This window comes from Perca flavescens, chromosome 17 (assembly GCF_004354835.1).
Source record: "Perca flavescens isolate YP-PL-M2 chromosome 17, PFLA_1.0, whole genome shotgun sequence".
NCBI classification, from domain to species: Eukaryota; Metazoa; Chordata; class Actinopteri; order Perciformes; family Percidae; genus Perca; species Perca flavescens.
In genome coordinates, this window is record NC_041347.1 from 6,080,092 (window position 1) to 6,105,010 (window position 24,919).

Genomic DNA, 24,919 nt, shown 5'->3' on the forward strand with positions numbered 1-24,919 from the left:
TTTCTGTTTATTTCCATATTTCTCTTTCTCTCCCTGTTTAGTTTTTTTTTTTTCTCTCTCCAATGCGGTGGGCACAAATTCTCCTTTTTAATTGGGTTGTTTACAGAAAAGATCATTAGAATAACAAAGATGGCAATATTCTCTGCTCTATCAAATCGCTTTAATCACGCAAAAATCACTTATCTTTTTTTTTTTTTAACACTCGTTCTTTCCCCTCCCTTCTCTGCGCACGGGTTAAAAGGGCGTCGTGTTTATCCGCTGTCGCCGCGGTGATTAATGCCTTAGCTTCATTAACATTCAGAGGAGTGCAAAAAAAGTTGAGTTGACCAGATGTTGAGTTTTTTTTTTTTTTTTTTTACCTGCCATCCTCTCTCTTAATGGATCGCTCCAGAAAAACAGGAGCTTCTCATTATGCCAAAATGCAAACGAGGGCGGAGAGAGAAAAAGGCGAGTTTGTGACGGTGTGCCTGCAGAGGAAGGGAGAGCTCGGGGTGACACAGGGTGATGTCAGCACTGGAGTTTAAGCTAACGGGGGGTTGTTTAACACTGAGTGTTTACACAGGAGCCAAATCTTAGGAGTCTGTAGCCATACTGAATGGGAGAAAGCAAGCTGAATATTTATTTGTGTGTGTGTGTGTGTAGAGTTTCAGCGTTGAGTGTGGGATCTGTTACTCCTATCGTCTTGAAGCTGCGATCCCTGATCAGGTGTGTAATGACCCTCGCTGTGGCCAGCCCTTCCACCAGGCCTGTCTATATGAGGTACGCACACGCACACACACACACACACACACACACACACACACACACACAGTGAATAGGCCGGTGTTTCAGTTCAGCACGATGAAATAACAAGCACTTCGTGGATAACAGAGATAACAAAGAATTTCAAGTTAAAGGGCTCTTCCAGTGATTTAGTATTTAGCACTTCCATAAAGTTAGGGGACTCACGAGACAAAAGTGAATACTCCTGACACACAAGGATATTCCCAAGAGACGTTTGCGTTGTCAGTTTACTTCCGGGTCAACAACCACAACAATGGCGAGCGCACACCGGTGGGGAGAGGCGATCCCGGGCCGCGCCGACTCCCCACGCTGTTGCTGGCCTTCCGCAGGTCAGACCCTGACAGCGCTCCTGCTGGCCGCCGGCGACTGGAGTTTTGCGCTGGCTGATATTCGCGTTGCTACAGCCTCGAACTGAAGGTCCTTCTCCGGAGCCCAACGGAGGAGTCTCCTAGGGGCGGGGACTAAGGCGGCGGGACTGCGGGGCAAGCTAGCGAGTCTCATTTGCGGTCTCATTTGCGAATCCATCAAATTCAGCGCCCCGTAGGGGTTTTTTATCCCCCCCGAGCTACTGTAGCGGCCATATACCATGGTCTGGGTGAATACTCGATTCTGATTGGCTGCAGGGTGTCGATAAAAAAATGTTGTAGGACACCTAGTAAAGGAGTTTGGGTGAAACTGACGGTTTACAGTTCAAAATTAATAAATAAATGCGCTGGCTACATCAGCTGTGAGTAACCATAGCAACAGGCAGTCAAAGTATCAGTGCTGGACAGCTAGCTTGTCTTGTTGTTAAATATACTGTACAATTATTTTGACTAATAGCCAACTGTACACAATGTTATTTACTTTGGATCTCGCTAGCATAGCGTTAGCTTTATGGCTCGGAGTTGAGCTGAAGGGTTCTACGAGCTGAGCGAACTGTATAAATATCTCCCGTTGCTAAGGCTGGCAAGTCGTATCTAAGTTCCTTCCTATTTCCTGGTGCAGGGAATAACATTTGCATTGTATAAGAATCTTATGGGATGGGAATGATTGTCCCAGGTATTAGTCAAACCCTCAGGCGTAGCCAGGCAAACAGTTATCGTTTTGAAAAACTTTAGATTTTGATTGTAAAACGAATACAAATATAAACTGTTTTAAAAATTTTATTTGGCAAGTGACCATGGTATAAGCGGGTTAATGCCCTTCAAGGTGTCCACTGTCCGTTATTAAGGGACTTTGTAACGGCGTGGGCCTTGCCGTCGGGCATTAAACCTTACATATTTTGTGTCAGTGCTGTTTAATGGATAGGACAGCTGAAGACAGGAAAGGGGGCGAGGGAGTGAGAGGGGGATGACATACAGCAAAGGGCCTCGGGTCGGAATCTAACCTGAGCCTTAGTACATGAGGCGCACGTTCAATGTCAGAACTGTTTGCACAGTTATGCTATGGTTTATATTTGAGACCAAATCCCAAAACTCAACTCTTATGAGCCTCTCCCACGGGTGTGTGCTCTCTCATTGTCTTTTTTTCCCCCCACATGGTGCCGAACTGACCTTACCTGACGCGCCAAATGCTTTGTTACACCAAACCGTTTGGTAAAGGGCAGGCACTTTCAAAAAAATGCCCGGCAGGTGATTGGATTAGCCGTTTGTCGATCAAAAGTGCAAACACATCGTATCCATCCATGGAGAACAGCCTTCAGTTCCGTTCTTTGCTCTTCTTTCAATGAAGAAACAGAAGAACGGATGCTGCTGCAGCGATCTACGCCAACGTCTTTAGGAGCCGCCATTGTTGTTTTGAACGAACAGCTGCCGCTCCGCGTCGTCTCACTCTCTCACTCTCACTCTCACTCTCTCTCTCTCTCTCTCACTCACTCACTCTCTCTCTCTCTCACACACACACACACACACACACACACACACACACACACACACACACACACACACACACACACACACACACACACACACACACACACACACACACACACACACACACACACACACACACGCCAGTAGCTCCTCAGAGCACGCTGCAGACGCATTACTTGAAGCCTGACTAGATGGATTCATGTGTGATCTTGTGATATTGCAAGAATCTGGCTGCCGTGTGAGGAAAGAACTGACCCGGAAGTACATTGTTTATATACTCTTTATTCAATGAGACTGAGGATATTCATCTCTTTTTAAAACCTACAAAAAGTGGCAGGAAAGACTCAAAGTTCCACATAAAAGCCTTTTAAAATGCTACATGTCAGATAATCACGGATAAAGTGTGCAGTAATATGTGTACATTGAAACAAGTGTTATCACTTAACACACCGACACATTATATCCAGGGTAATGATTTGATGAAGTGGTCTTTTCTTTTTTTTCTCTCTCTTCCCTTTCTTCTTTGTCCTTTTGCTTCAGTGGCTGCGAGCGCTGCCCTCCAGCAGGCAGAGCTTCAACATTGTTTTTGGAGAGTGTCCTTACTGCAGCAAGGTACGTGTGCGTCTCACAGTGTGACTGACAGCTGCTCCACCGGGCTTCATAAAGGGCCCGCGCACTCAATAGACATTCAGCAGGCTTAATTAGCATGGCTTTGTACGCCACGTCGGCTTCTCGTTTGCTGAAAGGCTGCCGAGTGTGTTCGCACAACTATACGCTGCATTCAGTCCGTTTCACTCACGCTACTCCTTATGTGATGAAGGAGTACAATCCTGGATATCTGTCAATGCAGCACACCGCTAATTCAAAAGGCAGTTTTATTTGTGTATATGAGTTATTAATTTTTTTTCTGAGTGCATTTGGGAGTCCTTCATCTTACAGTCCAGTGTGAAATGAGAGCTCACTTCTGAATACGCAGAATAAACTTCTCCTTCTCTTTCAGCCTATTACTGTGAAAATGGCGACCCAGAAGTGATGAGAGGTGGCTTTGTGTTCCTGACGGCGGCCACCTCGACTTTTGGGAAACGGCTTGAGAGACCATGCGGAAACTAGTAGACCCCCCCACACACTGGCCAAAAAAGTTCAAGTGGGTTTAAATGCACTATGACAAACACAGAGAGCAGCACCCAGGGAAAGGAAGACACCCACAAAGAGAAACCAAGAAAACGGCCCCTTCCTCTGTGCGGGACCAGCTTCCTGTTCTGGACCCCTGACCGCAGCAGAACCGTCCCATTCACCAAAGCCGTATCGGTGTTCGTAACACAGGTTGCCGTGGCAACACTGTTGATGGCTGTGGCCTTCTCTGTGCTGGAGCACCGGCTTGGCCCGAGGGTGAGCCTCCTTTAGACCGGCCCAGCCCGTGTTGCAGTCTGCGCGTGTTTGATCGTCACACTTGGTCGATATGCGTTTGGTCCTTTGTGCGTGGAGTCGTCCTTCCTGGTTCTCTGATGTCACAGTGCGGGCGTCCGTTTTCCTGCCGTTCCATTTGGGTTTAGTTTTCTGTTAAAGAGGTGTATGCTCTTTTAGAACTGACAGTATAATCTTAAAGTGCTCATATTATGCTTTTTGGCTTTTTTCCCCTTTCCTTTATTGCGTTATATATCTTTTTGTGCACGTTACAAGTTTACAAAGTGAAAAAGCCCAAATTAAACCACATAAACCTATTCTGATATAACCTCTACAATTATGAACCTGAAAATGAGCATAATACGAGCACTTTAAACAACTCGACTGTAATACATGTAAAAGATTGATTGACCAACTGAATGCTGGTGTATTTCCTTGTAACGTTCTTGAGGAACTTGAGAAAAAGACATTTGAAAGTTTTAAAACTTTTACAAAGGCTTATTGACAATAAAGTACTTGGTTGGAGCCAGTTTTGTAACATTTGTCTGAAGCAAAAGGTGTTAATGCAGTTTTTACACAGCAAATTAAAAGCAGTCCTACGCGGAGCCCGGCTGCTCTGGCCTCACACCTGTTTAGGCTGAGCTCTGGGGCCGATTGGAGGGCCTCTCAGATAGCATGCAGGGATGGGTCTGGGTCTGGCCTCCTCTTCCTCCTCGGTTTCCTCCTCCGTTTCACTGTCATCTTCTTCATAAGATACCACAGTTCTTGGCCTCAATGATCTGCTGACAGCAGGCACAACTCCCTCTTCCTTGTATGAGCAAACAGGAAAAAATAGCAGTTCATTATTGATTCATAAATATTTTAGTTTGACTGGATTACTTGGTCTCATTGAGTTCAATGATATGATTAACATGTATCTGTGTTTACACCCTAAATGTGCCCTGTTTTGAGGTCTGTACTACGAAGCAAGTTTTGGCATTAACAAGGTAACTTCAGGGTCCACCGAGGGTTTTGTGTATCACGGCGGTGGATCACTTGTTACCGGGTTAAATCACCGTAACAAAAAAATGCAAAGCTAGACTGATTGGACAACCGGTGTTTTGGGAACGGTCAACGGTCCAACACCCTGAGGATCTGGATCTGTTCTGGTCGGGAGTAGGTTATATGGAGATCAGAGATCAACCGGTGTCAAAGCACCGCCTACCGACCAATCAATACTCGATTGATAACGGCATCACCGTTCTTAGAAGATCCGGTGGAGCTCAGTGCAAGAGAGAGGTGCGCTCATTCAAGTTAAAACAAAGACCGACAACCCCGTTAACCTTCCCCGAGGGGTATTTTTATGAAAGATATAGATTTTCAGCGGAAGGAATTACATATTTGTCAGCTTCTTGAGCCGCGTGTTGCCAATGCGCATATCTGTTTGAATTATGTTTTTATATATTTTACTTGCTCTCATCACTTACCACTTCCAGGGTTGCTACTGAAATAAAAGGCTAAAGCAACAGCTGTTTATGGAAAACACAAGTATAATTATGGTCAGATCTGGTGCCTGACTGATGAGGAAGTGATACTAATAAGAGTTGTGATTTACGTATCTACAGCGTCTGCTATTTTTTTGCCAGCTTTCCTTCCTGTTTTAGGAAGCAGCGATTGTATTGCGTTTTGCCTGAAAAACCGAGTCTGTGTTCTTCATATTTATGTAGAATTATAGTTTGCTCTTCTTATATAAAATATGCTGCTCTGGTAGATGTTTGCGATTGGTCGTGCTGTGCAAACACCGCCTCTTTTATGTGAACGTGCGCACCGCTGGATTGGGAAAGCCTGGGTTGATTGAACTAGTTGTGACACAGCTTATTAGACCGTGGTTGTTAGGTTTGGTGAAGCCGGGGAACTGAAAGAAATCCAGGACATGTTGATCTTGATTCGTAGTACAGGCCTCTGGTTTAGTGAAAACTCTGGGTTTAACCCTGAGATGAGAGAAACTCTGGGTTTTCGGTGCATCAATATCAATTTTTGTTTTACACCAAGTAATTACATTTGGGTACTTGACAACCGAGAACCAATATGAGTACTTAATAAAACCATTACAGTTCTAACAATTACTTGAGAACATGCATTATTTGATAAAGGATACCCCCCAGGGTTCTCCAAATTAAATGTAAGACTTTTTAAGACATTTTTAACATCACCTAGGATGATTTAATGCCAACTTTACATCCATATAATGGAATATCTGTGGATTTTAAGCCTGAGAAAAGAAGTATTTAGTAAGTTACGTTACCTGATTATATGCTAATAACAAAAGATTTTTCACGTTTAGAGCTTTTATGCTATGAAACTAAAAGTACAAAATGAAGTAAATTCAAACATTACCCACAAAATATTTATTCATGACATACTGGCATTTATATAATCCTACTACAAGGACAAGAAAAAAAATGAAGACATTTTAAAAAGTAATTCAATACTTTTAAAGCCTTATTTTTATAATATTAAATTAAAGATTTTTGAAATATTTTTAAGACCATGTGGGGATCCTGTTACATGACGTTTCAGGCTCTCTGCCTGCCTTCTGGAATAGACGCCTGATGTAGGAGGTAGGCGGGGCCAAATTAAAAGGCTTTTTGTTGTGATGAATGGTTGCTGTGTCTCGACACAAGTGCATCCTGGTATGTCGCGAAAGCATATAGCCTACATTATGGTTGGGCGATATTGAAATTCTACCGACGATATTGCTCGAAGAAAAAACTAAATTATCACCCCCCCCATAAATATTTATGGACTGGAGACGCATATGTTGCATTACCCATCAGTGGCCACAAAGTGGCAGTAACCGCTATATTACACAAGAGCATGCTGAGATCAATAAATCAGATCAATCAACTTTCATTGATATACAGTGGGCGGGTTGGGTCATAAAAATTAACATTCTGATTAATAGCGGATGGTATCAGACCAGCATGAAAACTCAATGCGGCTAATGCATAGCAAAGGGTAAAAAAATACGCACCAACGCATTTCGGCACACAGGCCTTCTTTAGGTCTCTGTCTTCCTTTAATAGCAGATGGCTTGCAGGCGAGTGACATAATAAGGCATCTAGAAGGAAACTATCAATTACATTCTCTAAACTTTTAACCCAGCAGAGCTGCAGACAGCTTTATTTTTCAGGCATGTGCGCCATGATTAAGAGAGACTCTGGGCGTTTAACTCATTGATTAATTCTGAAGTTTAGTTCGGTTTCCTCGGTCTAGTTTAAAACTACAGTACAGTCTGGCCACCGTTGACTGTATTTTGATGCCTTTGTGAAAAGCCTCGATGATTGAGGGTTGATTGACTCTGTTCATGTTTCTCTGGCTTTTCTTTTTCGTTTGGTTTCCCTCCCCCACCCATCTAACCTCAGGCTGGGTAAATGTCTCATCACAACATATCAAATCCATCACCAGACTTTCTAACGGGTTATGAAAGTAAAGACTTTGCTGTGTCAAGTGCCCCTGCCCTCTGTGTTTTCCTCTCACTTCAATTCAATGGTCCGGTCCATCTAGTGGACTGACAAAGCAATTGATTATATTATTATACGACCAAAAAGTTAAATTGTCATGTGCAATTTATATAATAAAATTCAATACTTGGCATCAGAGTATCAATACAGTAATGCCAAGGAAAATATTGCGATACTATGCTGTATTGACCCCCCCCCCGCATTTTTCAAGAAGTGCTCATCAGGCTACGGTGTAGGGCCCGGCGTAGGTTTGGGTCTCTACGTACCTAACAATGGCGTAGATTTTACACAGAAGTATAAATCAAGCTTAAGTGGGTAAAGGACAATAATAGCTAGTGCAGCCTGTAAATCCAGGAAAAGACAACACTTCTATCACGTTATTAAGATATCCAAAATTTAAGACGATATCTAGTCTCATCAGGGTTTCTGCAGGTTTCATCAAATTTAAGACTTTTTAAGACCATTACAAATGGAATTTAAGACCTACTGTATATCATGACAAAAAAATCAAAGAACATAATCTGTTTGGAAAGACACGCAGCTGCAATATAAGCATGTTGGTCCCATTAGTAATCGTAATACAGCAAAATTATATTTGGAGTTGTGAAGAAAGAACTACAACAGAGGGAGCACGCGGGAGCATTTCAAAGAACATTTAGACCTGTTTAAAATGATTTTCGGCCTAGAACACAATTTTGATTTAGAGATGTTAGACTTTAAGACTTTTACAGACCCCGCGGAAACCCTGCTCATATATCGATATCTGATATAATATGGATACGTTGCCCAGCGCTTACCGGTTGTGACTGAGGTCTGGGGCGAGCTGGCGCCGGTTTATACTTCATCTTCTCCTCCTCTTGTTCATCATCCAGCTCGGTGGCCACGGCCTTGGCTCTGGAGGGCCCTCTGGCTCGTCCTGCTTTCTGTTGAGACAATGCTCGGATGATTCCATCCACAACATTTCCGTGTCCTGCTCTTTTTACCACTGAATACCACCGGTAACACACGGGACTAGTGTTACCTGGGCACCTCCAGCAGTTTGTAATACTTGAGGAAGTCTTCTGTGATCTTATATCCTGTGAATCTGCCGTGTCTGTAATTTATCAAGTAAAAAAAAATGTTGCCGCAAATTACCAACCAAGTTTCGCCAAGCACAGAGGTTGTGTGATAATATTAGTCCAGAGGGATTCGGCTATCTGTGACTCGGGGTTGTATTGGCTGCGTTGGCAATTATGAATGAAAGCCTTACCATCATATGTGGGGGATAATGTCAGTACTGTAAGTTTAAGTAAAATACAGACTTTGCTTATCCCGTGTGAGTGTGCTACACGAAACACAGACGTGTTTTTTTACACACCTAGTAATACTATTGTCGTGCAAATAGCTTATGTTGCACAGATGTACAGTATCAGGTGGAAATTGAACCCAGTGTTAGCTGCTTTTGTACAGCAACTTCCTTCAGATGGCACTAAAATGTCAGGTTGCTTTCTTTTGTTTGACTTTTCTTAAATAAAACTTTGCCCGACTATAATCATCCAGAAAATAATGATATATTTATACAACACTAATGGCAAATGATTGAGTAAACGCGCCCGCTGGACGGCCTTTATCTCTGCTGACATTTACTCTCTGCGCTATACCGCCAGTAAATGGCCACTTCTGTTTAACTAGGGATCAAACTGGCCAGCACTTTAGCATGGAAATTAAATGACACAAGGAGAGGAGAGCAAATCGGGAGCATAATTGGAGACACCCTGTGCTGTGGAAAGTGTGTGTCATCAACTTCTTCAAATTGGGCCATTGAGAGGGCACTCGCTGGGCCCGAAGGGGTCAAGAAGTGATCCTGGTGAGTTGGAGGGGAATCCTTCTCCAGCTATACACCTGCAGGTTAATCCTGCCCTTTACTGCTGTCACGTTTCTGCACTCGGGGGGGTTTAAGAGCCTCAACGGAGGGAACGGAAATCTTTGTGACCAACACTTTAGTCGTTGAATGTTCACTGAATGCAACCCCACTGATTGACTGCATTTATGTTTAAAATAAAAACCGGTTATCAAATGCTTCAAACTAATAAGCTAATAAGTGTTTACACTTTCTGTAGCAAGGACACATACACCCCCTAAAACACTATACAACACCATATGTAAATTCCACACTGCTCTATAGTCTACTGTACTGTATGTGCCCCATACCCACTTTAAAAATGTATATAGGATATAGAAATATTAATACTCGTATCAGAAAGAAATAAGTACATCATACAAGATGTACAAAAAGGACTTTAATGGAAACCTAATGACTCCGCCGCCGTTCTGCAGTTGGTGGAAATTAGCAGTTAGGGTTGGCGTGCACACTGTTCATTTGACTTTCATACCATGCTGCATTTCCAGGTGAATTAAAGGTCCCATGGCATGAAAATGTCACTTTATGAGCTTTTTTAACATTAATATGAGTTCCCCCAGCCTGCCTATGGTCCCCCAGTGGCTAGAAATGGTGATAGGTGTAAAACGAGCCCTGGGTATCCTGCTCGCAAAATTACGAATCCCACTATTGCCACGCCAAGACCCGCCCCACGAAGCAGCTTGATTGGTTGCGGTAAGCATGGACGCCTGGCCAATAGTAGTGTGTGAACGCTATTGAAGGGCGGGTCTTGGCGTGGCCATAGTGGGATTCGTAATATCGCATCCTGCTCTGCCTTTGAGAAAATGAAAGCTCAGATGGACCAATCAGGAATCTTCTCCTTATGAGGTCATAAGGAGCAAGGTTACCTCCCCTTTCTCTGCTTTGTCCGCCCAGAGAATTTGGCCCACCCATGAGAGAGAGAGGCATCATGGCTTTCAAACGAGCAAAGTGGCAGTTGGTCAAGGCCACACCCCCACCCTCCACGTTGCCCCCCCCCCCCTTCTCTGTGGCCTATATAAAAGAGACTTCAGATACAGTATTAGGGGACCACTAAGGTCTATATAAAAGAGACTTCAGATACAGTATTAAGGGACCACTAAGGTCTATATAAAAGAGACTTCAGATACAGTATTAGGGGACCACTAAGGTCTATATAAAAGAGACTTCAGATATAGTATTAGTGGACCACTAAGGTCTATATAAAAGAGACTTCAGATACAGTATTAGGGGACCACTAAGGTCTATATAAAAGAGACTTCAGATACAGTATTAGGGGACCACTAAGGTCTATATAAAAGAGACTTCAGATATAGTATTAGGGGACCACTAAGGTCTATATAAAAGAGACTTCAGATACAGTATTAGGGGACCACTAAGGTCTATATAAAAGAGACTTCAGATACAGTATTAGGGGACCACTAAGGCCTATATAAAAGCATCCAAAGAGCACCATGTCATGGGACCTTTAACAAAAGCTGACTCTGACGAGTAGTACATGACATGACTCATCTCTGTCGTTATAACAGTGGGTCACAATATTCGTGGGCAGCAAATACAATAGTTGGGTGGGCCACCCCAATGTGTTTTGTGACTATTTGACTTGAGACGATATGGAACTCAACTTAAACCAGTCACATCTGTAAATGAGTGGGCGGCCTAAAGCCTGGATTCCACCGGGCGCAGCAGCGCCGCGGCGGTCGGAGCTGAACGCGGCAACTCTAGACGATGCTTGTGATTCCACCAGACGCACCGCGGCGTGTTCCAGAAGCGGCTCCGCTCCCCTCAAAATACGTGCCTCAGCCGTCGGGCGTTGCACGGAGCAGATGGAGCCCAACAGTTATGCTCGCCTCCTTCAACAGGCCCCTGACCTCGTCATGTTCTCACCTTTTCCTTGGTGGGGGGGTCTTGTCCCTTGGTGGTGGACTCCCCTGCAGCTCCTTGCGGCATGGAGAAGTCCAGTCTTCCCGTGACATCACTGGCCAACAGCTGTTTGAGATGCTGGTAGTTTGGCTTGTCTTGGTAGTCCAGAGTTTTCACATAACGGAGTAATGCGGCCACCTCATCTGAAGACAGGAAGAGAGTCAACGTTTGACAACAAGTCAAAGATTTAAGTCAGAATGTTTGAAGAAAATAACGGACCAAGCCAGATCAATCAGGCCATTTGATAATGTGTCATCTGCTGCACAAGCCATTATCAGACAATGGTTTGATTTTACTATTTGAGGCATTTAGCGTGTCTCAATTCGGATACTTCTGTGAGTACGCTTACATGTCGTACACTGTGTACACTATGTCCTGTGTAGTTTGTAAATTTCGACAGGGCAGTGTTTTCTCAAATTGCACACGGCCGTTCTGCACTGACCAGAAAATGACTCTTCTTTTGTTTAACTGTCAATTGCAGCCAGGCGGAGCATTACATCCACCTACCGTCGTCTGCCCGGCTTCTTTTCTCACTAACTAGTCTCACTTTGCCAGACCCTCCTCCAAAGCGCGCTGAGGGAGGGTCTGGCTACTCCACATAGCATTCGGGGATGCTCAAAATGTGCTCTGGTTTATTGGCATTTCTTTAAACCAATCACAATCGTCTTGGGCGGTGCTAAGCTCCGGCGAAAAGCCGCAGTGCCGCTGCAAAATAGGCTCGGAAGGAACTTGTTTTGATGGAACAATAATTTAAGTCGTGCAACAGAAAACTCCGATTGGACAGAGTCTACCTAGCTGTCTGGATTTACCCTGCAGAGATCTGAGGAGCAGTTAACCATAGTCCTCAGAAATCCACCGGAGTTTAGAATGCCAACACAAAGGAAGCCCAAGGCAATGGATATCCGGCCTAAATGAGTAAAATCCGGCAGATTTTCTGCCGGCAACAGTGCAATCCCGGAAGTGGAACGCCAAGGATATAGACTACTCACTAACTGATGGCAGTATAGTGGTACTTCTTGAGATGTATATATACATGTATATATATTAGGGGTGTGACGAGACACTCAGCTCATGAGACAAAACTAGATTTTAACACTATTTAAAGAAAACTTAAATGATGAAATATGATTGGAAAAATAGTCTTTAATTCAATTGAAAGTCACAAAATGAAATATGAGCACGGTGAAAGATTTTGCCAGACTCAAATGGCTTCTCTCCTGTAAAACTAACCTCATCAGACCTAAAAACTGCGGTTCCCCTCTCTCCTCCCAAACCCATCCCTACAACCTAATAAAACAAATAATTATTCATTTCTCACACTGCACACACTTTTATTCTTGTATTTGTATCTTATTCTTTTTAGCCAGTTTTATTTTCATGAACTCTTTAATTTTTTATGTAAAGCACTTCAAATTGCCTTGTTGCTGAATGGTGCTATAGAAATAAAAAGTTCCCTTGGCATGCCCTACACCCACAGCCTGTCAGTCAGTCACCAGGCAATAGAGAACACTTGTCTTCCTCGGAAGTGTAACATTATTAACTGCACGGCAATCTTGCTATTATATTGCCGCAAACGGTGTCTGCGTGAAGTTTTGAGAAGTGTAACCACACTGTGTCCGCTTTACTGCATTGCCGCGTCTCACTGTGACTTTAACAAACTGCAGAGGCAAGTGTAACTTTCGCTCCGTCCGAACCGCAGCTCTGCGCGTGTCCTCGGTAGTACCAACGTAATTCTGCACTTGCGTATCGCTAATCTCGCAGGGGACGAGATCTCGTCACACCTCTCGTATATATTACATTTGTGTAGTTTGTGTTTCGTCCTTTCAATACTAAATGCTGCAGCTTCCTCACCCGCCACATTCATTAGTATAAAGTGGCCCTGTAGCTTCCCCTCCGTAGCCACAGATGGCGACCGTTTAGTGCGAGTAGTGTCCATCGTTCCACACCTTCCATCCATGTTCCACACTTAACGTTTTGACTGCTAAGAGTCCACCATCTGGGTACTCGTAGCGCACTGCATTTGGACACACTTTGTTAGTGTGAACGCACTATGTACTCAAAATAGCAAGTGTAAGTACAGAAGTACACAGCAATACTATTTTATCTTTAGTAAAGCTGAATCCTCGGTATGAAATCATTTCTGGGACACTTGAGTCATGCAGCGGCAAAGGCAAGATGAACCTGAAGGTCTCACAGTCCAGATAATACACTGCTGGCAATGTATCTCCCCGCAGAGATTAGGCATACACACAGCTATGGATATGCATTGTGTGTGTGTGTGTGTGTGTGTGTGTGTGTGTCATACACAGCCACGATGCATCACACACTGGCCAGATAATGTGTATGACACATACTGCGGTAGAACTTGTAACACACACACACACACACACACACACACACACACACACACACACACACGCACACACACACTTGATGCATACCCTGGCTCTTATCTGTGGCGGGCAGCCGGGCCTTGTCAGCAGAGGAGCACCCGGTCCCAAACATACATCACACACTAAGCCCTCACACAGGTGTGACCTCTCCTTATAAAGACGTGAGATAAAACACGACAAACTTTGAAAGGCGTGTCAATGGGACAGCCTATTAATTGGTACAAAAGTTATTCAGGAGCTGAGGGGAGCTGAGGGAGAGACGGAGCGTTGTATTGTGGGTGGAAAGCTTTGGAAGGAGGAGGATTTAGTCTGAATGACTCGATTATTTTTTGGGCTTTTCCGCCTTTAATTCTTGACAGGACAGCTAGTAGAGAAAGGGGAGAGAGAGAGGGAAGACATGCATGAAATTGTCACAGGTCGGATTCGAACCTTGGACCTCTGCGTCGAGGCATAAACCTCTCAGTATGTGTATGCCTGCTCTACCCACTGAGCCAACCCGGCCACGTTTGGACTCGTTTCTACAGACTTTTGGACATAGACTGTAAAATTAGTGGAAGTAGCAGAAGCGACGTCACCTGGCGGTGTGTGGAATGCCGTTTTGAAGCCTCGAGTTTGGCTAATTGGCCGTCGACATCACGTTGACTTTTTGGAACCGGACAAGATGATATTTTTGACAAGAGGGTGGAGCTGGGGAAGGAAAGATGGTGGAGATTGTCCAATGGGGAAAATGTGATAATGCAAACAGAGGATTTGATCTACCTTATAGGCCATAGGCTATCCGAATCCACATCCCTCCCCAAGTTTAAGAAAAAAAAAAAAAAAAAAAGCCACAAACTGCGGTGTACTCTACAGTGTACAATTGACAAAGTGCAGACTTTCCTCTCTTAGTTTGCCAATGTAAGGATACAGCAAGTGTAGCGTTGAAATTACAGCTGTTTCACGCAGCAGCGCTATATTGATCAGCTAAAAATACCACGGGTCCTATCCACAGTGGATAAACAAAATAGAGAAAAGGACCTTGTACCAAAAGTAATTCCAGTCGAGCAGAGGACAAACCATGTAGTGGAAACACAGCATTAGAGTGCAGTTTATGTGATGTGAATCGTAGTTTGTCCTAGGGCTGGGCGATATGGACCAAAAGTCATATCCCGATATATTTTGGCTGAATATCGATATACGATATATATCCCGATATTTTTTTCCGCAAAGTGAGAGCAAATGTTCAGTCAAAGCCAAAATCAAATATGACATGTCACAAGTAGTTTCATAGAAACAGTAGCAAAATCAAATAAATAATAAACCGGTTTCTTCACCTGGTTCATGATTAAATGCTCAGCTGTTCAAATAACAATAAAATGTAAACCTAAATACTGTATAACAGGAGTACCTTTTTTGAAATCAAAGCTCCATATTTGTGATTCGTTCCAAAGGTCAATTAAGCTTTTGATATTAATATAATCTACTTTGTTCAAAATGTAATGCCTCATGCCTGTAAGCCTAGGTTTATAGTCCCATTCTTCCACTTGATACTGCTTCCACTTAAGTAAACTAAAAGATGAACTATCGACTACAAAACAAAGAAACTAATTAATGTGTTAATACAAAGAATATTTATTATGATCGGTTCACAGATCTGAGTCCAAACGGAAACTTCACCCTTCTGAACTAAAAGTTTCTGCTTCAAGGTGAAGTTTAAAACAGACTGAAATGTCCAGGCTCATTCCTCCACTATTTATTTCTGTATGTATTTATCGTTACATGTCATTTTAACGGGCACTGAGCTCCAGATCCTGCAGCTGCAGACGCTCTCTGCTGCCCCGCTGTAGCTTCTCTCCGTCCGCCTGCCGCCGGCACACTTAGTGGAACTTTCCGCCGATATCGACATACAGGTCGTCCTGGACTACGTGTAAGATCCTACCGATCACCACTCTGTCTTTGGCTGGTCCGATCTGGATCAGCGGGGACCCAGCGCAGCAGCGAGGCAAAGCTGTGTTTTTACCGGGGAAGAGACGCTGCGGCCGGCCACGGAGCTCTCCGCCTCCCGCTGCCGCCGGAGCTCAGGTTGCTGGTCGAAGGCGGCATACATAATCATAAAACACATTGTCACCTGTTAAATGTTATTCATTGCTGTTTGTTCTTTTCATTTCCTCTATCGAACATAATTAAGCAGTACAAAAGTCCGGCATCTTTAGCGTTGATCTGAATGCTTCGGACCTCTGTTCCAAGATGGCGGCGGTTTTGACGTATGTTTAGAACCTCAAGGCGACATCTGTGTATATATCTATGGGAGCAAGGATCACATTTGAACTATATCGATATATGCGATATGGTCTAATTCCATATCTCATTTAAAAATATATCGATATATTTTTAATATCGATATATCGCCCAGCCCTAGTTTGTCCTTAAATATAGATAGCCTGGTCCTACCAGACTCTGGTCCATTCCATTTATACAGCTTCTGGCCACTCTCCATTGACAAGTGTTAACTTCCTTGAAGGCGGGTACTCTGTTGAAGTTTAAAACTATTGGATCTGCCCAGAGCCACTCTGGTAGCCTGGCTCCGCCCTCCTACGTACTCTCTGGTAGGACCAGGCTAACAAGAGGGGAGACGACAACAACTATCGGTTTAGCATCGTTAGCGTTAGCCTTCACCACTAAGGTAGCGACCTGGAAAATCAAACTGCCATGGGGAGGAGGGCCACAACATCATGGCCACCAACACAACTCAGCAAAGATTGTTCTTGCTCGGGCTTTAACTTCTGGATATTCGGCAGCATTGCCACAACAGACCGCATCTTTCTCCGCCGCCATTACGGAACTACAACTCAAACTAGCGCACGTCACAACCTCAACGTCATCGTTCTCAGCCGCTTCCTCTGTCCGCTGATTGGACCACCAAATATTTGGCCAGAGAAAACCCAAGAATATACCGCAGTACTGGAGTACTGAAGGAAAATGAAAATTAAGCGGAAGTACGTAGGAGGGCGGAGCCAGGCTACATTTTAGATGCTAGCTGACAAATTCGCTAAGGGGAAAACGTGACAAACCAAAAATTATCCTTGTTTTTAATGCTTTTCATGATTAGTTTTTATGACTGGAAACAGTCTTAAATATGTTGTCTATGCATACAGGAATCTTGTTGTAGTGTGCTACTGATGGCCAAATAAAGCTTCATTAAGCTCTGTGAACCATTGTATTTATTTTCTGAGCCCAAACGTGGCACACAAAAAAAGAAGGCTCAAGGAATGGCAATTCAGTGTGCTTTTAACCATTTGTTCAATAGAGAGCGCCATCTATTGGGCTCAGAAAATAAAGAAAATGGTTAACAAAGCTTCAATCACTAAAAACAGCCATTAGCCATATGCCCTTTGCATGTCAGCCCACTAGCTGAATTAGTCTTGGCTCTGCCCTTTGCCCCCCTGAACAACACACAACATAGCCGCTGCCAAAACACCTGCACATGAAACATCCGAAAGAATACAAGTTGTGCATGAAGGAATCTACAGACAGCAGCCAAAACACAGCAACTTCAGGTACGGCAAAGGAAGGACAGTCACAGCTAAAAACTTGTGTTAACCAGACAGAGCCTCTCCCGGGCTGTCAGCCGTTCTCCCTACAGTGGGAGCGGAGCGACCGAACGGCCGGCTGCTGCTCGTTAGCGAACGTTAATTTTCTAATTTTCTAAAGACAGAAGTGCGGATAAACTGTATGTTACTACGGCTTTCACTACTGTTGATGCACGGAGCAGCCATGTTGGATTTTGAGTTCGGGGTACTGCAAGGTTGTCAGAGTTCCGAGTTCGGAAATCCGAGGTCAGGGGGCACATTTCCGACTTTGACCTCAGAAAATCCAACTTCCGAGTACAAATGGAACGCACCAATATTACTTCCAAATTCTCAGTTTATCGTAAATAGTGTAAATGACGTCCTGTGGCCGGGGCTTACCTGTTCTGGCTCCACTCATCGACAGCTGCAGGACTGAGTCTGGCAGGTTATCCATCAGCCTGAGGACGGAGGAGGAGGAGATTAAACAGTGAGGACAGAAACATTATGAGATGGAGGTCAGGGGTAGAGATTAGGGTGGGAAGAACGCAGCGGGAGAACACGCCCAATCCAAGTCAAAGCAAATGTTCATAAAAAAAAATAAACACTGACAGCCAATACACTCATTTGTTTTAATTATTTGTTGAGGAGTGAGGCGGAGGGAGCGGGGTGCGCTAGCTCGCTAACTTGCTTATTTAGGATTAGATGAGTAAACTACGATTACCATATACCATTATGTAGCGAATTCAATCATAGGGAAGCCCAGCGCTGTTACAATCATACTAAAAATAACTTTAGGAGTGTGTTAAATGTTGTAACGTTATATCCAGGGATGTCATGCGAATAAAATTATGTATAAAATATGCTTCGGGATGAATTAATGTACATGAATCGCATAAATCAATAATTGCCATGAGAAGTATTTAAAAATATTCAAATGCATTTTGGTAGATGAGTAAATTAATACATTTTTTACAATTCCGATGCCGAACCGGTACTTTTAAAACGATTCCGATTCCTAACTGATTCCTAAACAGATTCTTGAAAAACTGAAAAATGGCAAAAGAAAGGCTTTTTTTATGGAGTTTTTTTTTTAAATTGAACAATATATTAACGTTTTAAAGTACTTAAATATATAATAAGAAAACCTAAGTCACCTAACACATAACTACAATAATTTAACAAATAACAGTTACACTATTAACAAGTAACAACAAAATAAATGTTGAGTTGGTATGCCAACCAGCTGCAAACTTTCGCAGTTCTTTAGCAGAAAAATGACCATATTTGCCTTCTCTGGCAAAATACTACACCTCTCCTGCACAGGAGAAAACTCTCTCAGATGGTGTCCAAGAGGCCTGTACACACACAGGTAGGAGTTTGAAAGGACAGACAATTTGGGGAGGCTGTCCTGCCTCCCCCACCACCAGGCTACAGGGTCTTGTCCTGAGCAGAGCAAGTGTAATGTTTACTAGCGATCACGTGCAGTCAGTGAATGGTTAATATGCTTTCACGTCCGTTTTGGTGAGCCCAGAGGGAAAATATGGCATTTTAAAAGTAGCCTACATTTATGATAGCTAGCTAACGGTAGACTACAGAAAAAGTGTGATATTTTTACATCTGTTTCAGAGCGTGTACAAAAAGCCGTCTTATCAGCAGGGATTGTAGAGTGCATGTCCAAGAATAGCGCGGACACTCGCATCACACCGACAGCGGGCACGTGCGCCACTCGGCAGAAAAGGGAGAAAGAAAAAAAATAAATAAAAGAGTCCATAGTGGAACCGGGTTTCGGTACCCAACCCTAATTAGGGCAGGACTCCATTTCAGCTCAGTGCAAGTCTTTGCTACCCAAATAATTACCCACAGGCTCTTATTGCGTGTACTTGAACAAATGAAGAGTATAAACTGTAAGTTAGGACACATCCCTTGATTGTAGTACATGGCTACACGTTTTGTTACAGGTCATTAAGTCACGGCTGTAGAAACCGTACAAGTGAAGACCGACCTGGCCTTGGCCTCCTGGACCTGAGTTGGGTTCTTGAGAACTTTGTCCCAAGGCAGAGACCCGCATAACCAGTGAAGAAGACAAAAACCCAAAATCTGGAGGTCGCCACGTCTAGATGGAGCTATAAAGAGACAAAAAGACAAGGTTGTCAGAAGATTTGTTTTCCATCTTAATAGTCAATATTACTGAAGGCTGCTGTGCTACAGACGGTGGTTCCATCCTAAGGTAGCAGATTCAATTCAACGTTATCGTCAATGACACAATGTGCAGGCTGGCACATATGTAACAAAATGTCATCGCTTTCCAACAAACAGTGTACATACACCGTAGATAAAAAAAACAAACACATTATTAAAATTATTTACAGACTACAGAATTATTGCGAATTACACTATATTACAAACGTGCACATTTTGTAAATGTACTTGCAAATGGCAAAGTATGTATTAAAGTGCAGTAACAAGATGAGAAAGGGGCAGAAGGAAGGGATATGGCTGAAGTTGCAAAAACTGCCAGTGTATCGTGTCTCAAAAGAAATGTCAAAGATGAGAGCTTGTCTCGCTTTTTGGTTCCTTTTTGTGTATACATTAAATTCTCTCTAGTATAAAATTCTGACCAGAATATCATAGTGTATAAAAGTGCAGGGCAGTGAGGAGACCGACATTTCATACACCAGATGTATATAACGTGGACCTGTCGATATACCCGTTCATATAAATCAGCCGTCAGCGTGTTTGTCACTGTAAAGACTCCATTTCTGAAGATTCGCTCATACACTTCACTGATAAACCAGATGATTGTACAGTAACAATCAGATTCATGCTCAAACTAAATTTTTGGGTTACATTTACACTTCAGTCCACACTTGCACGCTGTCTCTCTTGAAGTTAGCTTACCTGTATTTATTCAAGTATTTAGTTCAGATACTTTGAAGTGGGGTTGTGTGGGCAGGGTTCAACAAAAAGGGTTGCCCTATGGCCCGGGGCAAGTGAAACGCCACGTCGGGCAAGTAAATAAACAAGTAAACAACCCAGTTACCTGTTCGGTCGTCATCGCATCATAATCATTTGATTTGAATGTGCCGTTGGCCAATCAAGAATTGTGTTGCCGCTGTATAATACCAGTGTGATATCCCATGTGCTAAGACTTCTTTAAGAACGAGTCTAGAGTGTGTTTGCGTCTTGTTGCGAGTGTGTGATTGCAGGGGTCTACATTAATGTGTGAGGTCTATCAATACTTGTCGACCAAGTCCATCCGGAGGGGTCGAGCCCAGGGAGTTTTAGCAGCTCAATATTGTAACGGCTGCCACACGTCTCCGGAGAAATTACCTATCGACTGGCTCCATCAGAGGGGAGAAATCTCCTCCCTGAGCCGCAGCTAGCATTGATTCTCCTCAGCCAACCGGCTGGTCTAAAGAACAAGCGTGGTCACTGCCACACAGGACCAGATTACATTGAATGGGTGGGAAGTAACCTGATTACACGTTGACAAATTTGTATTATAAGAAGGCCTAGTTAAAAAAAAAAAAAAATAGCAATCATATCTGGGAATCTTCAACATGGCACAGAATATCAAGTTGTAGGGATGTGTTCATGAGAAGAGTGCAAGATGAAAGGAAATCACTTCCAGGAAATAAATGTTGGGAGGTGTGCCTTAACAACAAACTATGGAGTTAGCAGGGAACAATAAACTGTCTGGACCCAGCAAGGGGGCTCAACAATCAATGAGGATCATCTCCCAAGACCAGAATGGGAGAGCTGGTTAAAGACTGATGTTGACACTGACTCCATAGGAAGGGCCTTTGAGAGGAGTGATGTTAGCCGATGTCCTTCCATGTTGTCATCACAAACCCGTATAACAACTCAACTTTGAGGCTACAAAACCACGTGGGTGTTCCAAGAAGAATTTAAAGAGATTTTCTTTTGTGTTAAAGAGATGCTTTGCAGATTTAAATCCAGCTCTGGGTCATGGCAGTGTGGGCAGTGTGTTTAGATGAACAGTGTGTAGGAACAGAGCAGCGGAGCAATGCTCAGCAGACTTCCGCTGCTCCGCTCCTCTGTGCGTGGAGGGAAGCCAAACGCCGTTCATCTAAATACACTGCCCAAACAAAGATGACACATAGCTGGTTTAAAAGCAGCAAAGTGGGCCTTTTAATATGAGTTTGAAATGTGTAATTTCTGCTCTTAAAAGGAAGAATACAATAAACGTCACTGTATCAAGCAAAAGCTCTCATCAACTACTGCAGTCTTAATGTGAATTCCATCATAATTATATAACTACATAATCAGATTTCTTTTTACCTTCCAATGCAACGGGCAGACAAAGGTTGAGAAACGGTCTTAATCGATTATAATACATTAACTCTGGCAGACACTTCTGTCAAAGGCCAGCTTCCTTTTCCAAATTCAGGCTCTAATGCCAAAATCAGACTACATGCACCATTTCAAGCGACAGTCATGGGGCGCAATATTCATTTTCTAAAATGAAAATGAATATTATGTGCAACAGTTTTTGGTTTGGTATCCCGTGTAGTGTCATAGGGCAAGACAATTGACACATTCCCTCGGCTAGTTTGACAACTTTCAGGATGTGACCATCATGAGCACAAAGCGCTCTTCTATGCACTCAACTGTAGACACGGCAATGCATAAAAAAGGAATCATTTTTATTTTACTTTACTGAACCTGTGACCATTAGACCATCATCATCCGGTCAGGAGCATCATACCTAATTGATGCACTTTTATTCATAAAACTGTGATTGCATACATTAACGTCTGTTATTGGTGCGGTCAGACGAAACAGTAACGTCAGACGTGGCCATCTTACTGATCAGTAAGGTCACAATTCGGGAAAGACCTCGAGCTATGTTTGGTCAGGGTCCAACGTGTAGTCTGCCATATCTTTTGGTCAATATATAAATCTATTAGGGGTGTAACAGGACACAGAAGTCACAGTTAATCTGGGTAATGAATGTTTGCTGGCATGGTGGATGTGTTTCCATTCATATACTATACAACGGTGGAGCAACGCCGACACACCCTCCTTGTCCTATACACAACTCTTTCCGTTGCTGTTGTAGCTGACCGGGAATCTGCAGGCGGGTCTCCAGCTCCCGCATTTCATTTGTGCTTGACATCGTGTGTACACAGTGTACTGACTGGCACGGCCATCAGCGTATTGTGCTAACCTCCTCACCTGTTGCTAACGCCATACGGCTAAACATTCCCAGGTGGAACTCACACTTGTGAACTTTGGTTCCTTATTAGGTGCATCAATCTACGTACGGTGTATTCTGCGCGCACCAGACCATGACCCCCGTACAGTGACGGCTCGGCATGAATACGCCATTACAATTTTAAATCTAATCTACTACCCAATCTGACTAATCTGATCTGAGATTATCTCAAAAGACAAATATTGTGTAGTCAGACTAGGCAATATATCGATATCTTTATACGAGACTAGATATCGCGTTGTCTTTTCCTGGTTTTACAGGCTGCATTACAGTAAAGTGATGTCATTTTCTGAATTTACCAGACTGTTCTAGCTGTTCTATTATTATAGAACCCTTGCCTTTACCCTTAATCATGATTATTTATCAGAAATCTCATTGTGTAAATATTTTGTGAAAGCACCAATTGTGAACCCTACAATATCGTCGCAATATCAATAGAGCTATATCGTGATATTTGATTTTCAGGTATTTGACGTCAGATCACGGCTTTAGGATCGAGGGTGTTGTATGTTGCACGGACTATAAAGCCAGAAATAAAACCACTTGACTAAACTATTGGATCCCTGTTCAGAGCAAGCCAAGCACAGACATGTCATCACTAGTAAAACTAGAGTTGACTTTCATGGCCACTTTTTTAACCCAACAGGTATGCACAAACATGTAGCGAAAACAGTACCAAGTTTCCACTATACGTTAGGTCCCAACATGACACTGCCATTGTCTGTTACACTTCATTAAACATCTCTGATAATAAGAGTTACAGTAGGTCTGTTTGCCCTTGTGGGTGTACAGTATGCATTTAGTCAGCTTTACAGTGCTTCCCATTGTTGTAAATAATCTACAACACTTCATTGCCACTGAGAGCCTGTTAAAGGAGAATGAAGAGGAAAAATACATGCGATACCAACACTGGGAAAAAGTGTTGCTAAATCCCAGAGTGCCATAATAGATTAACAATTAAAAAGATCAGCGAGTACATTAAGTGGCGCTGCCCTCTGTGCGTGTTCCGGGCACGTTATCACAGCTCATTATGGTGTTTTGTGAGTCTGCTCTTCTGTATTTAATGCGTTTTGCCCTCATATGAGCAATGACACAGGACAGTGCAGAGAGATATGCATTTGACATTTACATACACACAAACAGAGTTTGGGACATGCTTGTAAAACACACACACACACAAACACACACACACACACACACACACAAATACAAAAACACCTACACAGCTACACACGCACGCACAGCTCATACGTTCTCCACACGCTTTAGACAGCGAGGTGAGGCGGCGATGGTGTTGTTAATTATCTCCTATTGTTATTCAGATTCCCTAAAGCATTCAGCAGTGTCACACTCTTAACCCCTTCCGCTTTGCAGTCTTGTCGTTTGGAGACGGTCTTCTGTCCGCCGGACGCCCACCGAATGGTGGTAATTACACAGTTTAGCTCTCGGTTCAAAGGCCTGCCATTCCGCCAGCTGCATTCACCAGACCTCGCCATGGCAACCTGTCAACATCTTAGCGGGGATCGGTGCCATCAGGTCAGAGAAGGGCCGATAAGGATCTGGCCCTCGGCCATAATCTCCATGCGCAGTGGAAAATACTTGAACACTTAAAGATGACAATACCTTAGGGAGATACAGGCTTTACTGTTGTCTTCCCATAGAGGTTTCTTCAGTTCTTCGGAAGATTAGTGTAAACCTGCATTCACAGTGCCCGCATCGGCTGTCAAACGCAGGTCTGCCCATTCATTTTGAATGCGTTTTGGCTGTGGCGGTGGGGGCCGCAGGGGGAAACCTGGCTTTTTTTTGCAAAAATTAATTATCGGGTATATTCTGAAGCCATAAGAAGTTGAAAACCATTCAAATAGATGTTGGTGTGGAAGGAATTCAGAGATAAATATCTTTCGGTTAGCCCTTCAAAACTTCTTCCAAAGCGGTTGAATAGTTTGGGAATATAGTGCATCTAGAAAATGTAGGCGAGTTAAATAACACAACAGGACATCACACAAATGGGCCATTTCTGTGACACTCCCACCACCGCACAACCCTGCGGCGAACTGCCGGATCGCAGTTTACTGGTCTGAATATGGCATATGGGTTTAAAATGATGATTAACTACGTCAGGATTGCAGCACTCTTGTAGCTCCAATAAGAGCACTTGGTGGAAAGATGGCTGCTTACTTTTTCAATGTGTTTTTTCATGTAGAGTAGCAAAACAAACTTGTATCACAATTTTTATAGCTCACCTTTCTCCCACTCTTTTCAAAATCATATTAAAATTGACATTACTTCCGATAGTTGTTGCTGACAGGACATTTTCTGCCCCTCTTTTACTTATCGATTGTGTTGATAGAAACACTACAGTGGGGATTAGGCAGT

At 43.3% G+C, this 24,919-nt stretch overlaps 2 protein-coding genes across 3 annotated transcripts in view; one reads left to right on the top strand and one right to left on the bottom strand.

The window, feature by feature from the left end:
• Positions 1 to 3,829, top strand: part of fancl (FA complementation group L) — a 40,094-nt gene extending 36,265 nt beyond the window's left edge. Inside the window, exons 12-14 of the mRNA XM_028603134.1 lie at positions 643 to 759; positions 3,177 to 3,248; positions 3,637 to 3,829. Of these exons, the coding sequence (XP_028458935.1) occupies positions 643 to 759; positions 3,177 to 3,248; positions 3,637 to 3,669 (222 nt within the window). The 3' untranslated portion in view covers positions 3,670 to 3,829. The remainder of the gene's footprint in view (positions 1 to 642; positions 760 to 3,176; positions 3,249 to 3,636) is intronic.
• Positions 2,899 to 24,919, bottom strand: part of vrk2 (VRK serine/threonine kinase 2) — a 35,708-nt gene continuing 13,687 nt past the window's right edge. For both annotated transcript variants that reach the window (XM_028603132.1, XM_028603133.1), the window contains exons 9-14: positions 19,307 to 19,427; positions 17,704 to 17,762; positions 11,328 to 11,506; positions 8,341 to 8,466; positions 4,669 to 4,848; positions 2,899 to 4,193 (exon numbers count right to left, since the gene is read on the bottom strand). In XM_028603132.1, the coding sequence (XP_028458933.1) occupies positions 3,777 to 4,193; positions 4,669 to 4,848; positions 8,341 to 8,466; positions 11,328 to 11,506; positions 17,704 to 17,762; positions 19,307 to 19,427 (1,082 nt within the window). In that variant the 3' untranslated portion in view covers positions 2,899 to 3,776. The remainder of the gene's footprint in view (positions 4,194 to 4,668; positions 4,849 to 8,340; positions 8,467 to 11,327; positions 11,507 to 17,703; positions 17,763 to 19,306; positions 19,428 to 24,919) is intronic.